The sequence below is a fragment of the Watersipora subatra genome, chromosome 6 (genome assembly GCF_963576615.1).
Source record: "Watersipora subatra chromosome 6, tzWatSuba1.1, whole genome shotgun sequence".
Lineage (NCBI taxonomy): Eukaryota > Metazoa > Bryozoa > Gymnolaemata > Cheilostomatida > Watersiporidae > Watersipora > Watersipora subatra.
In genome coordinates, this window is record NC_088713.1 from 3,673,432 (window position 1) to 3,696,656 (window position 23,225).

The 23,225-nt window shown below is 35.1% G+C and overlaps 1 protein-coding gene across 1 annotated transcript in view; it reads right to left on the bottom strand.

The window, feature by feature from the left end:
• The window catches only part of LOC137398537 (protein scabrous-like), a 72,244-nt gene that overhangs the window by 33,115 nt on the left and 15,904 nt on the right, over window positions 1-23,225 (bottom strand). Inside the window, exons 3-6 of the mRNA XM_068084663.1 lie at window positions 18,710-19,021; window positions 7,693-7,834; window positions 4,523-4,650; window positions 1,016-1,082 (exon numbers count right to left, since the gene is read on the bottom strand). Coding sequence (XP_067940764.1) covers window positions 1,016-1,082; window positions 4,523-4,650; window positions 7,693-7,834; window positions 18,710-19,021 — 649 coding nt within the window. The remainder of the gene's footprint in view (window positions 1-1,015; window positions 1,083-4,522; window positions 4,651-7,692; window positions 7,835-18,709; window positions 19,022-23,225) is intronic.

Consider the following 23,225-nt stretch of genomic DNA (forward strand, 5'->3'; position numbering starts at 1 on the left):
TCGCTGTATGTAGGCGATTATTCATCGCCTACATATACTGCACCATAAAGGTGTGCCAATAAAGCACAGAGAACCATTATATGCACAACTACTAGGTCAATGGGGAAGCTGGTCAAATGGTGCAGATGGTAGTGAACAGGGCAGAGAAGCTCATTCTCCTGGGTTCGAATCATCTAGGATGCAATCTATTATCTACCCTCCAGCTGCGGATTCCGACAAAGGCGGCTTTCCTTATTACAGCAAACATTATTGTCAGCCCACGAAATGAGTTTTTGGGCTGTTAAAAATAAATAAGTGGTTCTTCTCAATAAAAGTGGCACAAAGGTTCAAATGCAATCATACAGCATTTTTGACAATTTGACCTTGTTATTGTTTAGATGGTCATCCGTAACTTCGTTTCATCGCTAAGCAAAATCGCTTTTAGACCAGAATCATCTGTATTGTCGCTTTTGAGCTTATACAGTGCAGAAACCTTGACAGATTGCAAGAGAAGGCTAAAAGCAGAGCTGCATGGAAATCAGTGATAAGGTCTAAACCATAAGACAGACAATGTCGCAGGAGAGAAAGAAAGAGATATGAACATACACACAATGTTTTCGTGAAGCGAATGATTCGCAGATTTGCAGGTTAACCGCATCATGGAAACAGCATAAATCCGCAAGCTAAGCGAGTTTTGAGATTCGCAAATCTTTTTCGAATCTATTATCATGCTTGCGAATAATGGAATTAGCACTTGAAAATGATGCGCATTAAAATACCGCGCCAGCTATTCAATTTTAACCACTTTCAATACTTCCGTCATCCTTTTTCCATCGAGTTTCATGCGTGTGCATCATGCGTATGCATCGCTAATCGTTAACTTATAGCGTACAATTCTTTACCTTTTTTCAACAAAGTCAATTCACTTCATACTAATGTCCATAAAAACACTTAATGCGCACGGTCAACACAACTGTGCACACAACTCCAAAATCCACACGACGCGGAACAAAATGATAAGCTCCTGACAACTCACCCTTGCGTCCATCAACTGAATATCCTTTGCTAGAGAATCCAGATCACTTGTTTCTTGAACCTTCACACTGTAAATACCCATGGAAGGGTTAGTTACTTCTCCCTTACAGAGGTGTCAATGTATGACAGGCTCAGGAGCACATGCTATACACGATGTCAGAACAAGCAGGTTTGAGACAAGGCTATTTAAAAGGGGCAACTCCCTTTGTAATGGTGCAGCTGTCACGATTAGACTAGTTTCCATAGGTTATTGGGCGTGTACGAAGTCATATCACACGTTTCCTTTTATTATCAGCACTCGAAGATGGTTATTAATACAAGGCTTTCAAATCACTAAAAATACACAAATCATGGTAAATTAAAGCCAAAGTTGCAAAATATTTTAGTAGATTTTGTTAAAAAGTATCGAAATTTTTCTATCTTTTACGATTGTTTTTGATGTTTGAGGTGATCTGACTTCCAGTATGTTTCATGATTAAAATCGACAAAACTTGACCACGCCTAAAACGCTAAGAGCAGTTGTTTTAAATCTGCTAACTTTTACACGATCATAAAATTATGTCTGTGCAATTAATGGGATAAGTAAAATGTAGGGAATGAGACCCATGACATTCAGCCTATTAGACAGGCTGATGGATAGCTTCAGAATAATTGCACTAATCAGATAATAATTATTGCTTTATGACAGAAAAAAGCACAGATGGATGGATAACAGCCAATCTAGAGGTTTAATTCTCAAAGTTCTCTGTCGTTTAGTATGTCCAGCAATAGCTATTAACTCATTCGACTAATTTCTAGGCGATTAGCCCCGGATACCGCTAATTTTTCAAAAAGTTGAAAGTTGCCATAATTTAAATTACTACTACAAGAGACAGACTTGAGACAATTTACTCATTCAAATTTCACAAGAACCAGCCAAGTCTCCTCTTTCAAATTATATTACATTCATATAAACAACTCATATCCCTTTTATGTAGATCCGTGCCTCAAAGAAGGTAGTTTCAAGAAATTTCCAATTTTTAAAAAATTGTCACTTGTTAAAACAAAGTTAGATTTGCACCATAAAAATTACAAAATATACAAAGTTTGACTAAAATTACTTATTTATTACAAACAATACATAGTTATGAATATTATTTATACATCTGCAGTTAGTCATGAACATGAAAATCATGAAACTCTAACTTCGAACTTTTGCTCATGAGTATCATCCTTCAAACAAAAGCAGGGCAAATCTATATGCCAATATAACTCAAATAAAACGTTATGAAAATGTTTCTAATAATAAAAAATATGTTCAATAACTCTGTTCTTGACTTTTCAGACTTCAAAAACAGCTCTAAGAATCAATACGATCGTATCGAAACTGAAAGATAACGTTAGTCTGACTACGGCTGGCAGCTTGAAGAGTGCATTTTATTCGAGCATAATGATTCAAATTGGCAAAATTAAAATTTAATAAAAACTTTGAAACATTAAAAATAATGTTTTAATTTGATTTATGCAATTTTTTAATGTCTTACCACTTCTGAATCTGCATATTTACTTCATGAGTTGAAAAAAAATTATCGCAAACGATAAAATTTCAAGTCGGCATGATGATTTCCGGTTTTATTAGATATTGAGATGGGTGTACTAATTTGGTTATAACATTTGCCAGAGACGTCACAGAGGCATATTTTAAAGTTTGTCTGATTGGCCAGAGAATTTTTTTTCTAACTAATCAAAAGTATTCCTATATAATTTGAAAACAACAATGTAAGGAGTTGGTAAATTTCAGACGTGAGTTAACTCGCGTCGGGTGCCTAGCGACGTTATAAATACGCGAGTTAACTCGCGCCTAGGTGCTTAGCAATGTTATAAATACGCGAGTTAACTCGCGCCTGGGTGCGAATGAGTTAAAATATTGGAATTAAAATTCCGCACCCTGATGTATATATTTTATACATTTATATATTATATAAATGTATACCATATATAATTATTAGATAATTACAATATATTATATATGTTTTGTTATATATATTACAAATTATAGATATTATAATCATTGTATAATATATTATTAATATATAATTATATTGGAATAATATATTATATTAATATGGTAATAATATTAATAATATAGAATATATATAATGTAGACGCACAGGTTTGGAACTGTTGACATTAATAAGCAGAGTAATTAGGACGATCCAGAATATTAAAACTAGAGTGTCACATGTATTCTTATTATTTTTATATTGTACATTTGTTGCTTTTTATGTTTACTTTGTATCATCAGCCACCTCACTTCTACTTATTAAACATTTTGTATCAAGTATTTTTTTAAACTCCTAACATTGTATCTTGCAGTCAAATATACATGTAAACTCAAACTTTACATTACCCGTTGAAAAATGTGAGCGTTTAAGATGAATTTACTAAAAAAATTTGTAGATCTTAATCAGAAAGTATCAGTATTTTTCTATCATTTGTGATTGTTTTTGATTTTTTGAGGTGACCTGACTGCCAGGATGTTTCAAGATTAAAATCTAGAAAACTTGATCGCGGCTGAAACGCTCCGATAAAAATATTCCAGGGAACATACGTACGCTGTAATTCACTGAAGATTTCTAGTTTTACTTCTTTTCAGAGGCACATCAAGGTGGAGGTAGGGATAGAGGAGACGCACAGCGTAACTTACTCTAATTTATACTAGGGGAGTTTTAACTAACTTACTTAAGAGTTATTTGTTATTGACCTTACTTTCTACATTTTCTTATCATTTTTACGTTTATGTTCTGCTTTTACAAACCCATGATTCGAGAATTTTCAAAAGTTAGGTGTTTGAGATTACTTTCGATGTCGAGTCCAAAATTTGCTCAAACATTACATAGTTAAAAAATTTGCATGTTCAGGGATTTTTGATATACAATAATCCCCCGATACTTTGAGGTCTCACCTTTCACAGTTTCAGTATTTCATGGTTAAAAAGTGTTTCTTAACAATAACATAAATTAATTTAAAAAATGGTGTAAAAAACTTAACATACATAAATCTCATAAATTACAAACAAGTGGCTCCTTACAATGAACCCAGTTAATCTCAAGTATGAATATTCAAACCAGATGAAGTCCAAGCTACACCCGTTCTACGTAAATGCATTCTCTAACTTATATTATTGGGGCTAAAGTTGAAATATAAACTGACAGTCAATCAAGATTAATTTAATTTACTCACTTATTATTTAGGAAATAAATACAATATGTTTGGAAAGCGGTTTAAGTGTTCTGGTGTTAAAATTTGTCTGATACCAATACTTTAAAAAATTTGTTTCTATTTTGCGAATTTTAATTTATCGTGGGGATGCCGGGCCTCCTTAACCGCGAAAAAGTGAGCGATTACTGTGCATAGGCTCGACTATATTCTCAAAATGGTTCTACACTGAATGCGCGTAAAGGGTTAGCACACCATTCGGTTAGCCATCAAACCAATTAATGTTAATATATCTCCAAACTAGCCCTACCTGCTCGAAGAAGTTGTCTCCTCGTGCTTGTGAGTATTTACAGCTGAATTGATATTATACAGGTCATTGGTCATCTGCAATTGGCTGCGAGTAAGTTCAGCCAGTTTCCAACTCTGAGCAGACAAGTCCTGTAGAGAGAGCAAGCGCATTAGTAGTGCACAAGAAAGTCAATAGCTTACAAAACTGCTTACCATTGAAGTGAAAAATTATTTTTGCAGAACAAACTGACGAAAAAAAACTAAACAGCACTACCGGAAAACTTCTAACAGAATGCCACCTTTATTTGAATGCCAATATAGGAGAGCAGTTGAAAAAACAGCGCCACCTTTTAATTGAACGCCACCTCTACTGACATTCTTTGATCCTTGCGTACACATAATAGCAAGCGATCAGTAGGAGAGTCCACAAAACCGTGCTAATAATGACTCAGCTACATCAATAACAATTAATTCTTTCTCTGTAGTAGTTGCCATGATTATAGTGACGATGTACTAGTGATGCACGATATCTTTGCATGTACATTTGATTATTTGGTCTCTAAATATATCGAATATCGAAAAATATCGAACATCGGAGTTGTCTTCTTTCGATATATAGTGGTAGGTTTTAACATGAACAATACGAGAGGATACAGTAATACTTCAACTTACGAGTGCTCCAACGTACGAGAAACTTGAGATACGAGCCAGCTTTCAAGCACGTTTTAGCACTAACATACGAGCCATGTTTGAGATACGAGCACTTGAGTCAGTTGCCAAGTATGCCGGAGGTGTTTTATGAGAACAGCATCATTCTGTATTTTTCAACTGCTCAGGTTATACTGTTGTACCGTGTTTTTTTGTGCACGATTTTCTGTGCAGAATTATGTGAATTAAACGTATTGTGCGTAGACCAAAAGTTTGTCAGTAAAATGAAAGATAATACAAAGAAAAAGCAAATGATAAAAATTGATATTAAACGGAAAAATATTAAAAAATATGCAAAATGTGTATGCGTGATTGAGCTAGCTCGGCCATATGACAGAAATACATTCATAATTATCAAACAGAAGGATTATATTCAGGGCATTTAGTTCGCAAAAGGACTAACCATAGTTTCTAAACGGTGCAGCGATCTTCACGACTGCTGATGGCATTGGACAAACAATTGGCCGGTGACAGCGTAACTGAAACGATGCTATGTGAAAAGGCCGGCGCTATCTACCCAAACTGTTTAATAGACATTCGGACAAGCTGGCTAGTGGTCGTGCATTAACCATTTGTGACGACACCTGTGTTCGTCCTAATCGCAACATGTTGCAAGGGCGACAAAGGCAAACGTCCTTAGATAGGTTTATCTTAAAATGGCCGGCTAGTCGTGAAAGCGAAAAAAAGGAAAAATTTCTCGCCAACCAGCGAGAAACTTCTAACTATGAACGCCGAAGAAATTTTAATTACGTTTAGTTGAAAATGAAAGTTTGTTTTTAGGTCTGCCTCTAAGTTTGTCTTTTAACACTTTGATAAAATCCAAATTTATCAAAGTCAAATGTTGTAACGAAGGATAACTTATATCTCCCTCCCTGGCAAATGCGAGTGTTAACCGCTATTGTATGTATTTAATTTTACATTTTAATTAATCACATTTCCTTTCATTATTTTTTATTTGTTGCTTTTTGAAAGCATGTAGTACGTAAGGACAATAACCAACATGTTCTTTCTGTTACAATATCTTGTTTTGAGTGTTTTATTTGCTTTTTTAGAGTATGGAAACCAATCAATATATATTTAATTGTTCTATATATAAATAAATTGCACCAACGTGCGAGTAAATTGACATACGAGTTCAGTCTCGGAACACATTAAGCTCGTAAGTTGAAGTATGACTGTATTGGCTAATATCGGTTAAAAAACGGGAGTTGTCACCTCTTTACAATAAGGAGAATAGACAACTCCAGTTTTGCAAAATAAAATACGCCGATAGTTCGATAAAATATCGGCTTTAATATTCATATCGACTTGAAAGCTGACCAAATATAAAATCATCCACTGAAATATATCATCGCATCAAATTATATCGTTTTATCGTGCAGCACTACGATGTAACTGAGACGATCGATCGTCACAATCATAAGAACTACACTCTGATTCGAAGTCACTAATGTCTAAATCATATCCACTGTTTTCAGATTTTTCTATAACATGGTTTACGATCTTAACTGAAGATCTAAAAGCGTTGCAATAAACGATGAGAATACTTTTCAGGAGCAGTACAGCGTAATAGCAGCCAATATAATGGCGTATTACAATTTTAGAACATTAAAACGTATTTAAAACTTGAAAACTTCATGTCTGTTTTTCCAATTCCAAAGTTCTACCGTTTCTTTTTATAAACTTCAAAAGTAAAACAGGCCCTAATCAATAGCTGTATCTCTGCTAATATTTTATAGTCAAAGTAGTACCTCGTTTAACTTGGTCTAACACTTTGGTGTAGGCCCTACATGAAAAACGATTTAGCAAAAATACTAAGACTACTGGCATTAATGTTGCTACGCCGGAAAGTACACAATATAGGTGACATTTGCATTGTTTAGACCGCAAAAGAGTTAAATTTATCTTTCCAAAATTCTGACGAACCAGTCGCAAAATACAGTGCCTACCCCCTATTATAACATCACTGCTAATAAAACGCCACTATAGATGGGTTGGAAAATAGAGCGTCATGGTATTGAAATAAAGGTTTTACAGTATATTGCTTTATTGTTGTCCATTACAAAATCGTTGTTAACCTTCACCTAAACAGCCTCGGTTCTGCTTTCAGATAGCCATGGAGATTATTCTGCACTGCAGGTGTGGCATAGGTGGTGACAAAGTCAGAGGAAGCCCTAAGATGTCTACATAACTAATTGCCTCTAGCCATCCTTTAAAACTAAGTTCATTGATTTGTTGGCCGTTTAGAGAATGTGCAGACAATTCCTGTTAGCGATTTCAATAAATATCTCTACTATTACTTTCAGTAACTTGATTTAAAAAGAACAAAATACATTTTTAGTTAATTTGATTTTTTGTCGAATGTATGTTCAGGTACCAAATTAGACACTATATTTGAATGTTAAAATTTTTTCCAACACCACATATACACGGTGTACATAACTCCCAAAAAATAGTTAAAATTTTGAATAGTTCAACACCCACCTGCTCATGTGTGTCAATGGCTGATTGCTGAGTATCAAGCCTTACATTGACATGTGTCAGCTGTTCCTTGAGCTCTAGAAGTAAATCTTGTTGAGTATTAAGCAAAGCGACGATACCCTGCAGAGACGTTAGATGCTGGCGACTAAAACACAAAATTCTTCATTAACGCAAAGCAAAGAACAACCGTTTTTCACAAATCAGTTTGTTGAACTGATGGCCAACATTCTGTCAAAACAGGTACACGAAACCATTAGAATATGAAAATTGTCTATGAAATGATGAAAGGAGAAACAATAGAAAACAAATACATATGTAACCAAAAGTATGTTAATTGAAAAATCTAGTGCGTGAGCGATCAATTGAAGACTGAGTATGCTGTCTGCTTAACTCCCTGCCAGCAGAGGTCGTGCATGTTTTGAAGAGCATTGTTGTACGAACCATGGCTCTGTGATCTTACCTGGACGTATTTGAGCTTACTAGCCAGGACAACTAAAAACATGCCCATTTGTAACAGGCAATTTAAGGTTGGATGTCATTTATGTTACCACCAGTGGCATTTCTTTCAACTCTTTCGCTAAATTCGCTATTCTGACCAAAATTAATTCAAACGAATTTTCGAAAAATCGATATACCGCTAGTATTTATGCAATATCTCGAGAACCAATACAGATATCATTTTACTGTAAAATGCATCTTATCCAGAACAAAATTCGCTACAAGATAATTTTTAAATTGTTCAGTGAATCCGACTCTCGCAAAATTTCTGATGCTTACTCTGCATTGAACGAACGCAGTGAATTTCTTATTGCCAAGACGATAGCGATCTGGTTTTTCCGTTTTAGATAAATAATTAGAAATGGAACTGCTGAGCAAAAAATGTTTCATATGGTTTCACGTGATTGGCAACAAGGTTGTTTTGTTGGAGACAAAAATCTGATCGATCCAGCTAATGCGAAGGCTTCGTAATGAAAAGAAAAGTGAAACCATTATTGATAAGCCAATACATCGACTTATGGTAGCGAAAGAGTTAAGGAATTGAACCCCACCCAGCCTGTTGTTTTCAAGTCAGGAGTTCTAGACCACTAGTCCACGTTTGCTCTCAAAAATCATCCACATAGTAGAGGTAAGACAAACTTCGATCTCTGTCATAGCCTCTACCTACATACCATCCACCTCCGGTATCACCAATACTACACCTCATTTTGTCTTCCATAATAAGGTGATGTGACAACAAAATTTCTTTTTATGGATTATTGTGCTTTTTATGGGTAGCTGTGCTGCCCAAGCATTAAAAATCAGCTTATAAACAATGAGCGGTAATGAGAGTTCCCTGCCACTTGCTATTAGCCTGGCACATTGCCAATGGATAATTTGAGTAAGCTTACTAATAAGAGCTAACCCTTATGACGTAACGCCATCGCTTTGCGTCATGACCGAAAGCAGTAGCCGATTTGAGCCAATATAGCGACATATATTGCCAAGCGAATCGATCCAGCTCGCGTGGTTTAGTTAGTAAGGTGTCCGACTGGTGAATGGGAGGTACAATATCAAACCTGCTGCTTAACAGATTCTTTAGTCCAAAATTTTAATAGCTGGAACGACAAACATATGACCAACTTTGAGAAATTTATATATAGACTAGTACCTGACAGTCTCAGGTGGCGTGGGAGATTGTCAGGTGCGCTGATAATGCACAGATAGTAACAATATGCACAACTATTCTGATATGATGGAAAGCGGATAACCAGCTCCAGTGTGAGAGTGCTGGACAGGAGATCGAATGCCACAAGTTCAAACCCTGTACGATGCAATATTTTTCTAACCTCTAATTGCGGCTTCAAACAAGTTTTAATAGGTCTCTAATATGTGAACAAATTAAATAAAATGCAGTGTTTTATTACAAGAATATTCACTCCAACGTACAATCGCTTTGGCACATCAAAAAATCTTGAAAAAGTTTCCTGTGAAGATTTGACAGTACAGTTGCACCAGGTCAAAACAAATTGACCTGGTCCACGGCATTTAGTTGCAAACTTTCACTTCTGTTTGTTCTAACACCTAAAGCAAGACAGCCCATTCAGCCACAGCCAATAAGAGATGAATCAGTCAGCAATCCATCAATGAAGTACAACATAATGGTTCATATACTGCATCATATCCATTGGCTACACAAATATAACTATTTAGTTGGTGCTAACTAATTATGGCTTTACACGCGTGACTTGATATCTACATTTGGTTAGACTCCTGTACACACTGGGAATGAAGAGACAATGCGTATGCAATGCCAGATAATGAATATTTGTCACAAACACACTATGTGATAAGCAACATAACAGCCTGTCACAAGGTTAAACTATCTCCCAAAGAGTCCCAAGATAACAACAGACCAACAAACGAGAAGAAACCTTGATAGCCAGCCTTGCCCGAACGAAAGTTTCAGGTACCCTTCAAGTTCTCCCAACAAAAACAAAAAACGGCTAAATTAAATAGCGATGTTTCTTTTACCAAGACTCTAACAACGCAATCAAATATCGACGTACAGAGTTGATCTGTTCTGCTATTTACACCTCGTTCTACACCAGATTATATTTTCTTAATTTCATTCAACAACTCTAATAAATTTAATGATAAACACTATAAATATACATAAATTGTACAAAATATATACAATTGAATATAGTATATATATAGTATATATATAGTATATATATAGTATATATATAGTATATATATAGTATATATATAGTATATATATACTATATATATATACATATACATACATACATATATATATACATACATATATATATACATATATATACATATATATATATATATATACATGTAATATACATATATATACATATATATGTATACATATATACATAATATACATATATATATATGTATGTATATATGTATATATATATATATATATATATATATATATATATATATATATATATATATATATATATATATATATATATATATATATGTATATATACATATATATATATAAAGATCTAGAAATATATCTATGTGAACTGACCAATGAAAAGCGACGTGACATATGTCAAATCATTGAAGGACAAGATAATCTCTTATAATTTATTTTCGAATCGCTCATAAAACGCTTTATTTCTTAGACAGAGAGACTTACTAGACAACAGATACAGATAACACTCTCAATGGCAGGAATCCAAGTACAAATGGTATGCCTTTGGTGGAAACTTTACTGAGATGTAATTGTGTTCCAGGACTAGTTGAAAGGCTGTTGACCAATCACATGGCAGATAAGATAATGCAATGAAATGACGCTATCGAGATAGGTGTTTTAAAACCTATTATTCTCTAAATTCAGCCATCAAAATAATATCAGCCTTTTATGAAAGGTAGATAAGATATTTAACATTGCTCGTAGCTTGCTACAGGATGTTTAATAGGCCGAACGCCGAAAAGAATGAGCTCAAAAAAGTGCGAGTTTACCACAAGCTACCATTGTTATTGGGGTCAATTGTAAGCTAGGTTATGCCACAAAAATATTGATATGCGCTAAATAGACAACGCCTTCAAAATGATATCGTTGTGGAGAAAAAAAGCAAATTAATCTCAAAACTGTTTGCAATTTTTTTAATGAGGCAATAAATATGAAAAATAGTGTAACCATACTGATCAGCATAGTTGATTTGCTGTTTGAATAACTTCTGCTTACAGAATTGTGGCAGTTATGATTTAAGTCCCATATATGCCCTATATTTACTCAATTCTGTTCTTAGACGTTTGGTAGGATATTTAAATGATGTTTTGTAGTTGGTTAATCTCGTTTTAAAAGTTGTTTCGAGGCCTACATACATTTCTAATTTTTGTATTGAGGTTCCACAATACCAAAAAATACTGCATCGCTATTTATTGACCTATGGGAACAATAATTAGCACCACAGTCTAGTATTTTCCCAGAAGGCTGGCTATAAATGTGTGAATGACTATTCAACCCTTTAACCTTTTCCACACCGTTCCCGTAAATCTTACGGGCTGAGAGCGCAGTCTCAGCGTACCAAACCCGTAATTGCCAGTCAGATCTGAGTCTTCGATAGGTATTTTTTAAATTCATTTCTTTATTTTAAAAACGGCACTAAAATTTTTAATTAATATTTTGAGAAGTTTTAAAAGATATCATACTACTTTTTTAACACTATAATTATTCTCTTCTACGCATGTGCAAAAAGAACACGTTGTTAGAAGTTGAACGTTCTTTATGGAAAGCTGATCATCGTGAACGGACACGATATTTGAAGCGCTGCTAAAAAAATTCGTTCATAGGAAGATACAGACTGGTTTAAAAGTGAAGAAGAGGATTTTAAACCAGAAAAATGTGAGGAAGACGATAAAAGTAAAAAGGAAAATCAACATAATGAATTGGATTGCGAAAGTGAGACTGAAACGGCCGGTGTTGCAATGGCGAATAATGACGGATATCAAAGAGTAGCTGATTTAAAACCAAAAGAATTACATTTTGCTGACAGCCTTGCAGGAGTATAAGTTTGCATTCTTAAGCAGGTAAGTGTTTTTATTATTCAAAGCTTTTTAAACATCGGCCATTATAAATATTATATTTATCGAAACGAATGAATATGGCCTTCAAAAACATTGCGATGCTTCGGAGCCTGTTGATGATAAACATTTGGCTAGTTGTTTGTTCAGTTTTGCATATAGGTGTTCTCAAAACGCCTTCTCTGTTGCCTTACTGGTCCACATTCCTTTATTAGCTACGCTGATTTTTAATCAACTTAAAAATTGAAAGAAAATTAGAAGCAAGTTTACACTTTATTGACAATTTTGAAGACCCTGCTGGCAATATATTGTTCAAATTAGAAAATGTTTTTGCCATGACATGCGACTGGTTCTATCCTGTTTTTTTATCTGACAAATTTATATCTGTAGATGAAAGCTTGTTGGCATGGAAAGGATGGCTCAACTTCAGACAGTATATTTCATTTAACAGATCTAAATTTGGAATTAAGTTATTTGCTTTTCATTGCTATCTCTCGCTATGTGCACCAGTTGTCTGTATACATCGTCGATGAGCAAGCTGAATGCACTGGCAGCGGAGTCACTTGTGGAATATCTTTGTGCGAGTCATGTTTTGATCCTTACCATGCTAACTAAATTTATTTACAAATGGTGTTTTGTTTAGTTTCTGCAAATGCTTCACTGCTTTGTATTGCTAGCTTTTGTACATACATTTGCTAATCTATTGTATTAGTTATGCATTGGTGTGCTGCATTTGATGCACACTGCCATCTTCAGAGCAGCAGTCTAATCAAAGAGTTCAGTTCTCATATTGTTTTGCAATCTAGCAGTCCATGATTTGCTGTTTCTGCTCATAATAAACGTTGCTTCCTGTCTTTTGCTGCTTCACCAAATGTGTGAATATAGGCTCACCACTTTATTCTTCTTGCACACAACCAGTTAATCTTTTGCTGCAGCACGCATGAACCTGTGCAATGACTTTATATTCAATTTTTTACATAAATCTATAGTCTCAAAAAATGCATAAAAATTCAGAGCAAAAAATCGTAACTGTGTATATATAAATGTCTAGCTGCAAAGTTTTTGCAAGCTGTGTGGACGAAAAAATCTCATTCTGCAGGAAAATGTCTCAGCTTCCAAATGCATATTTATTTGCAGTTTTGTGCCAATTTGCACGAAAGTTGGAGCAACCTTGTCGGGTGACTGTCTTGCGCTGCGTATGAACAAGGTATCTCGAGCATTTCCAGTGGCGCTCCCGCTATACATCGGAGCTCATAACTCCGCTTTCAATGCTCTTGGACGACTAACTTTTTTACAACTTGTTGCGAACATATGAATCCATGCAAGAATTATTTATACAACATTGCCAATTGCTTTTAGTCTATATAAAATACAATTGAAAATGACGTACAAAAATAAAAAACTCGTAGCTTCAACGAATTGAGACTTTTGCAGGAAAGCAAATGCAAGCTAGCTACATAAAAAAAGTATCAGCTTGTAGAGAAATTTCTCAGCATTCCTATGCACGTTAATTTATGTATCTACCTCAATCTTGATGAAAGTTGATGCAGTTTTTACACAGTGGTGTCGAAGGCTCAAATTGCCATAGTAAATGCTCCGGTGCGCTGGAGAATTTCCAGCTGTAAACCCGCGGTCGCTAAAGGGTTAATTCCGCGGTAAATCAACTTGCGGACAACTCCAAATGTGTGTCATGGAAACATAGTGTGTTATAGTAATATGGCTGACTATCCGCACAAATCTTTCAAAAATATTAAATGCTTTGGACAGCGCATTATTCTCACACTATTTCCTGCTGACCAGAGCTTTTGAAGTACCTCCTCTAAGATAGCCTAATGTTCATCACTGCAACACATAAATTACTATCCCTAGCATGATTATGGGTGGCTGTGATTTTAGCAAACTTTCCAGTTAACCCTTTGGCAGGGGAAACGACCAGAATGTCGTTGACCGGTTGCGTGGGGAAACGACATTTATGTCTAGTTCGGTAGACGTTTATACAGCTGTCGCCTAGTAACGTTAAACAAAGGATATGAACACTAGTAAGTTTTAAATATCATCAACAATACCGTACAGGATGAAAATATCCGATGGATATAAAAATTCGCGATTTCGCGAACAGTCAACTTCGCGAATTATTAAATTCCGTGAATAATTAGTTCTATTTTTTATCACAAGGGAGAATAACTACTGCATCAAATTGAAAACTAGTCGCTAGGCTAGTTTTTAATATAACTACTAAACGTAGGTGAGTTTCAAAACATTTTTAAAATTATTGCCTAGGCTTTGAGCTAACACCATTGCCAATGCATCACATTTATTTACAAAATTATTCAAGGTTGTCACAAGATAGGCAGAACGGCGTCATAGCGAAAATAGCCACTAGGCAGAAGTACTAAACGTAGCCGAGTTCCAAAACTTTTTTAAATTCCTCGCCGGGGTTCGAGTTTTATTGCCATTGCAGCAAACTTTACAAAATTATTCAAGGTTTTTATAAGTAGTTCGGCATGGCTTCATCATCGCAAAAAACCTCTCCTAGTCTGTATACATTGAAATCAACTCCATCAATCTCGAATACCGAAGTTGAGGACGATCATGATTCTGATCTGGACATTATGGTATGTATTTGATGTGCAGTGCAGATACGTTTTTCCATTATTAACTGCATTAGTTAATTCTTTTGTTTAAAAACTGATCGCTTTCATTAAATACTTCAGCTATTGTTTTTGTACTTCCTTGACACTTGTTAAGATTTTTTTCTTTTTTGTGTTTACTGCAGATTGAGAATAAAACAACCTACTCCGATTACGAAAACTAGAGACAAGTAGTAATATTCATCAAGGCAGGAATATTGGCAGAGAAGCAACCAGTCAACCTAGACCCCCTTCATTGACAACAACTCCTTGATATCGCTGCAGCAAACATGATTAAATTATATTTTTTATTTCATGTATAGATATATTATAATTTATTACAAACTTGAGTGTACAAATAAAATTTTACAAACGATGAATGGAGTAAATATAAATAGTTTAGTCTATATTGCGGTTGTCTAGAGCAATAAAATTAAACTGATACTCTTGATAAGTGAATACTAGCGTGTAATGGCGCTCTCTGACTAGTTATTTTGGTAATAGCAGCTCTACGTCGCTGTCACTGTCTTGGGTAGACGTTAAAGGCGATTCTCTTGCTACTACATGGCTGGTAAGGAAGTTATCATCAGAACTCTCCTCGTAGCTTACTATTGCAAAGTTCTGCCGGCTGGCCAAAGATTTGTGCTCGTAAAGGCGTTTTAGCTCTTTTTTTAAATCAGATATATTCTCCTCGTAAGTAGCTGCGGTCACTTCTATCTGAATTTCCAGACTTCCCTGAATGATTCGTGACATACACCACCCTTGCAATCATTGTTCTTCCGTGTATGATGAGAAATCTCTCTCTCACACTAAAACAAATAATGAATTGGTGGGGATGGAAAACATGAATATTGCGTTTTACCGAAGAACCAAAGTAAGATTCAACTAATTTAGTAAATGTGAAAAACTCATTACTTACCACAAATTGTTGGTTCATCAAAGGCCTCCAAATCTGTGAATATTCGTGAAAACCTCTGAACGCAACAAAGAATTTATAGCTTCGTACGATCCACCCGTAGTTGTAAGCTAAATAGAAAACGAAACGTGCAATGTGCGCAGCCGCGCATGCGTAAGGTTAACTCTATTGCTAGACGTAATAGAGTTAACTTTTCTTAGAGAGTGGCAGTTTTCAGCAGCGAATAAATTCATCCGCGAATATGCATAAAAATACCATTTTCGCGAAATATAACTCCGCGAATAAATTCATCCTGTACGGTATATGGGTCGATGATTTACAATAGGAAACGATTATCTGAGAGGCGTTGCTTTGTGCTAAAAGCTAAACAAATCGCGGTTCCTTGGAAAAGATTAAAAGTTGGAAAAACCAGTCAACATCGGCTCGACTTTCAAAACGGTAAAATAAAAGATTATTTTATCCTGCGATCGTTAGTGATTTTTTGTCTGATCAGAATAAAAATAATTCAAATGATAGAAGTGATGTGAACTTTTTGGACTTTTAATATACTTGGATTATGCAGAGAAAACGATCGTTATGGTGGCTCGCACGGCTACGTTATAGCGCTTGACTCTACCGAAAAAAATGCTTCCAAGCATTTCACACAGGGACAATTGCACATGGTTGTAATTTTTTTTGAGTAGTAGACATGTGAATGAATGTATATGTACAAAAAATTTTGTTCATAGAAATAAATTTAAGATTTGAGCTATGCATGTTCATCAAATATCGATTTTATTGAATTTTCGAAAATAAATTACATGAGTTTCGGTTGTTTTTGGGGGGCTTATACCTGGTCAAAGGGTTAAGCATTGCTAAGGAGTTTAGGTATATTGTGTGCTGCTGCCTACAGATACGAGAAAATAACTTATGTCATTACCGCAAAAGCTTAAAAATCAGCACAGTTTAATGTCAGTTGTGTTTTTATCAAATTTATTTAAATTAATTTTAAATATTAATGAACTAATTTAGATTAATTTTAGCTACTCTAAAACTAAAACAACAGCAGACTCTTTAAAGGTTGACTTACAACAAAATTCACATTACAGTTATTTGGTATCAAAAGATTCACCATGTCTTAAGGTCCGGCCACACGTAACGAATTATTCGTTCAATCTGACCGAATTCACGAATTTCACAGAACTCAGATTTACTCGGCCGAATATCACAGAATCGTCTGAGCTGTGCATGCACACCGAATTCGTCAACGAAACGCTTTTAATTGGCTTACCAATTTTTTTAGCGAACACGATTCTAGTAGCTTTAACAAATGGTATAGTCCAAGACACGTACGACGACACACAATAAAAGTATCACCGCGATATGACTTTATACATACGATGCAACTGCCTATATGCGCTAGAGATAGCGACTGTTTTTTCGACGGAGCTTTTGCTGCATAAAAAGAAATTATTATTATTGAAACAGAAACAACTTATAGCTTCTAAAACATCTAAAAAAATACTGGATTCACGATAAGAAGTTTCTGCCATGGTGAACCAACGAGAGAGAACCAACAATAACGCATATAGGCAGTTACATCGTATGTATCAAGTCATATCGTGGCGATACTTTTATTGTGTGTAGTCGTACATGTCTTGGACTATACCACTTGTCAAAGCTACTAGAATCGAGCTCGCTAAAAAAATTGGTAAGCCAATTAAAAGCGTTTCGTTGACGAATTCAGTGTGCATGCACAGCTCAGACGATTCTGTGATATTCGGCCGAATAAATCTGTGAATTCTGTGAAATTCGTGAATTCGGTCAGATTGAACGAATTATTCGTTACGTGTGGCCGGACCTTTACTCTGTTGCGTTGTAGGTGCCAAATGTGTGGAAATGTGATTACAAGCTCTGAAAAGCTAAAAAACGAACAGTTAATCGCAGCCACACGAGACCGCCGTAGTTTGGATTCTCTTTCCAAAATGGCTCAAATGTGATGTAGTTGTGAGAGATGGTTTCTGTTTACACTTTCATGCAACCTTATCCGTCGAAATATTTGCACAAATATACTTCACACATTCAATAAAACCATGTCTATTGTTCTTACGCGTCTGTTTTATCGTCATCGTAATGCTGTCACTTTTAGCAGTGATATCTTATAACTTACCGGAAAAATTTGATTAATTTTTTAGCCTTAGCTTGAAGGAGTACATATCATTGTCTGATAAACATGACGAGCCTGTTGGTCACTTGTGATAATCGAAAAGCGCTGCAGAAATTATTTGCAAAGTATTGGGTCACATGATTAGATTACGACTTGCCGATTAGACCAAACCGAAACAAAACTGCAAAGTAGCGAGCATCTATATTTGATACGAGGTCTTCGGTAAAACCGAAGTGCTTGTCATAAACTAGTGCTACGATAAGTCTCATACGGAGCTTTTTATTGGCTTTTCAATTCACGTGAGAACATCACGTGACAAGACAATAGCCAAATTTTATGGCTACGTCATCGAAATAAAGAGATTCCAATCTATGGCGGCTTTTCGTTTTTGAGCTTCTAAGAGCTTGTAATCACATTTCCACATATTTGGCACCTACAACACAACAGAGTAAGACATGGTGAATCTTTTGATGCCAAATAACTGTAATTTGAATTTTATTGAGGTTCAACCTTTAAACTTTACATAATATACACTTTAATGAAGTATTTCTAATTCAACCATTAAAAGGTTTGATCATTAGCATTTCAACAGTCAGTCGGACTGAGAGAACCGAAGGAGACAACTCTATGACTGGATTTCATAGAACAACAAGCATAAAGAAAAACTATTATGGCATAAAACTGTTGAACATTTTGTCTAGGAGAAAATTTAAGTCAACAAATGTCAACGATTGAAACATGATTTCACCTCAAAAGGAAACGACAAACCTCTGCGGAGTAGTTGGGTGAGCTGTACTCATGCTCTCCAAAGGATCGATTGTCGTCGCATCCCAAACCCCAGCAGTAATAGCGTCTTCTTCCAGCCAAAGATCACTCTCCGATGTTAAAGGTAAGGATGTACTTTGTGCGGCTGCCTGATCAGCTTCAATGGAAATTAAGTGAGCGATGAACGGGTTGGAGTCATCTGCTTCATATCCGCTAGCAACGACCTCTTCCGTGGAACTCAAACTACCGGAAGTTTCCACTAATGAGCGACTCCGTCTCAGAGGCACTATCCTAGAGTCATCATCGTCTTCCAAACTGAAAAATAGACACGCATGTGAGTTGTTAAAATGAAGGGAAATGGACGAGGCGGTATAAAAGCGGCCATTAATTTACCAAACGCCTGGTAAATTAATATATTCTGATGTTATTATATTAAATTATTATTATAGTAATTGTTATTATTAAAAAGGTTATTATATTCTAGTGAATTATATCCGTGCTCTTAGCAGAGAAAGGCATTTTAAACACTATCTGTCAAACCATTTATCGATTTTAATGGCTAACTGCTGCCTCTTTTTGTTTTACTATTGTTGTATGTCCTAATTTGAAAAACATTTCTATTTTTGAGATTAAATTATTTCCAATAAAGTATGATATATAGATATATATTTCGGTAATAACAGCGAAAAGAATTTTTTGGAGTCGTCCATGTTTGTACAATTTGTCTTTGGGTATCTGCATGCATAAAAGAATTCCACTGCACACTGTAGACACTGCTGCCTCATGTTCTAGTCAACTGTATTGCTTACAGAAATTCCAATAAAAATTTGGCAATAATATATGTATATTCATAAAACGTCTACAGATAAAATGTGAAATTATAATCTCTACCAACAGAGACAGACATTAAAATGTAGAATGTACCTGATATAAACGATATATATATATATATAAAACAATATAAAATGTACCGATCTGGGCAGCTGGATAATTAGCACAGAGATAAATAATATGTTACTCAAAATGTTCTGGTTAAAAATAGCACATATTCAGTCTTGGAGTTATACTACCACAACAGATGGATACGATATCAGTGAAAGGTAATATCATGACACAATAATAGAATATGACTACAGCCAAGGTCGTCATATTTGAATGTCAACCTCAGGTCACAGCTTACAGATATATATTATGTTTACATTGGCACGGTTAATATATATATATATATATATATTATGATATATACTATGTTTACATGGCACGGTTAATCTGCAAGATGGAAATAAAAAAAATTCCACAAGTTTTGCAAATTTTAATCAAATGTTTCATGCTGGCAAAAAATGTAAAACGAATGCTGCGCAAGCTATTCCATTTTCAACATTTTCCATAGTCATTTTTGCTCTAAAGCATGCTGCTAATTGAGACGGGAGTGCGCTGCTATGACCTCCGGTGTAGAATTCACTATCTTTCTTAAAAAAGAGCCTGTGGGAATATCCACTGAAACACTCATCCCAGATTAGATCAACGCACATATCCAATTCTGCGTCAGCCGCGCGATGAAAACACTATCATGGAACCAATTGTCTATCACCATAATGATACACTTGATATTTGTGACAAAAACACAAGTTTCTATTAATTCACAGTGTGAGACTCCAACATTGATTTGACCTTGACTTTATTCATTGGTCAACGTTGATAAACACAAATCAGGGGATGTGAAAAAATAAAATAATGACATGGGAATTCAACAGTATCATGGAACGAATTGAAGCTGCCTGACTGTGTTCAGGCATACCAGCATTGGACATAACACAGCATTCCTCGGTAAAAACATAACCTTACATAGATAAAGGAGTATACATGCTTGAGAAAATAGACGGAAAACATTGCGGCAGCAAAGGTCAAGGGCCAAATAAGAAAGGAAATGAGTTTGGGAGAAGTGGGTCTGGTAGCTAGTAAGAATGTGCAGCACCGAATGACCCCATATTGAACTTATTAGTTCTATAGCAGCGCTGTTTGTCAGGAGAGGTTAATTATTTGATGTGTTAATAGATTTAGCCTGACACAGCCCGTACCTTACTCTTCCTTTCGGCTTTTGTATTCGCTGAACTAGTGTAGTTTTACGACTTGATTGAGGAACACGACCACATGATAACCTATTTTGTAAGGGTCTGTGCTTAAAAATCTTTTATTATTCTCATTATTCTAGTTTTTTAAGCAAATACCTAAATCTAAATTGTATACTTATTAATTTAATTCATAAAAAAGAAATACTACAAATTTTTTATATCGCAGTCACCATGTCCAGTCAGATCTGTGTAGCTCACATTTTATTGAAGATCACAACCACTAGATAGGTATTTATTACTTTGTGACGGCAGGCGGTGAATTACAACAATTAAAAACACAAAGGTGGTGTATAGAAGATAACTCCAAGTACAGTCAAACATGGATAACTCGAACTTCACGGGACCGAGCAAAAGTGTTCGAATTATCAGAGCGTTCAAGTTATCAGAGCACTGTCACAAGTCCATGTATTTACTTATTTATTAGTAGATACATGTACATATACAAACTATAATATAAATCAAAAGCACAAATGGCTTGTTTCAAATTAAATGCTTCTAATGTAAAGTTTAAAACGTTTTTATCAAAAAGTAGAGAGATTTTTCTATCGCTTGAGATTGGTTTGTTGTTTGAGGTGATGTTATTGTCAGGACGTTTTTTAGATTGACATTGGCAAAACTTGATCGTTGTTGAAATGCTCAAAAGAAAAGACATCAGTACATATACAAACTATAATATAAATCAAAAGCACAAATGGCTTGTTTCAAATTAAATGCTTCTAATGTAAAGTTTAAAACGTTTTAATCAAAAAGTATAGAGATTTTTCTATCACTTGAGATTGGTTCGTTGTTTGAGGTGATGTTATTGCCAGGACGTTTTTTTAGATTGGCATTGGCAAAACTTGATCGTTGTTGAAATGCTCAGAAGAAAAGACATCTTTTTCTTTTGAGCGTTTTACCCACGATCAATTTTGCCGATTTTTCTTGAAGTTTATGCAAAGATTACCTCACTTTACCTCGCTTCCGAAGGGCGATCGCTAAGCGGATGTTTGGTATAAATCAAATTTCACCAAACCTTTAGAAAAGTCATTGACAAAAATATTTTGCCGATGATGGTAATAACGACGCTTATGAATTACGAAAAGTTGAGGTTTACCTCTATAGCTTGGAATAAAGTGATTTTCTAAAGCGATAACAAGCGTTTCGGTAGCAGATGGGCAAAAAACAGTTCGAGTTAACAGTGTTGAGTTCGAGTTATCTATAGCAATTTATCATTACGTGGGAACGGACCAAAGAAACCGTTCGAATTAACCATGTGTTCGAGCTATCCGTGGGCGAGTTATCCATGTTTGACTGTATTTGGATACACATAAAACTAAATGAAAACTGTCCATCTCATGACAGATGTTTAATTTATGCTTTGTCATGTGTAAATCTCAAGGTTACACATATAGCATCTGAGACAACCTTGAAAATGAACTTATTAATTGCAATTGCTTTTGATGCTTGAGGTAATTTGACTGCCAGAATATTTTCAAGATTTACAGCTACAACACTTGATTGCAGTAGAAACGATGCGAGTACAAAGTGTGATTATGACGTCTATATTTGCAAACCGAACGACAGGAGAGAGACACATATCGCTGCAGTTTAAACGCAATAGCCAATATCAATTATTGCAACGATAGCAACTATCGACGTTATTTCGCACATGTTTTTCTTCTGAGCGTTTTACCCGCGATCAAGTTTTATTTATTTTAATCTTGAAATATTCTATCAGTCAGTTCACCTCAAACAGTCAACAATATCACGACTAGCCAATGATCAGTCCGCAGGAAGAATTAAAGTTCTACTACAATAAAACTTTAAATACCAATGGGGCATTTTACATGAATCTTCAATTTGGCGCACTATGTGAAACATTGACATAAAAAGTGATAGGTTTTCAGAAAACTTTAAACCATAACTGTCACGTACAGCTTTCATCGTATTTTCTAGGTAAATCAGACACGCTGATTACGATTTTGTACTCAAAATAAGGATTTGTCCACTATCCTTCAGTCATTTAGGCTTTTTTAAAGCGTTTCAATATTCGTCTCGAAAACAACACAATTGACATAGCAAGTTCCACACCATAAATATGTGACGTAGCCTAGCATTTTAGGAACGGAAGTTGTGGATGTTTAGTCCGATTTAGAATAATAGATATGGGTGCCTTAAAACCCATTATTATCTAAATTCAGCCTGTAAAATAATCTCAATATTTTATTAAAGGTAGATATACTATTTAACGTTGCTTGTAGTTTGTTACAGTACATTTAATAGGCTGAACGCCGAGAAAAATGAGCTCCAAAAAGGGTGATTTTATCACAAGCTAGCATTGTTATCGCGCTTTTTTGAGCTCATTTTTAAATATGCAATGTTAAATAGCTTATCTATCTTTCAGAAAA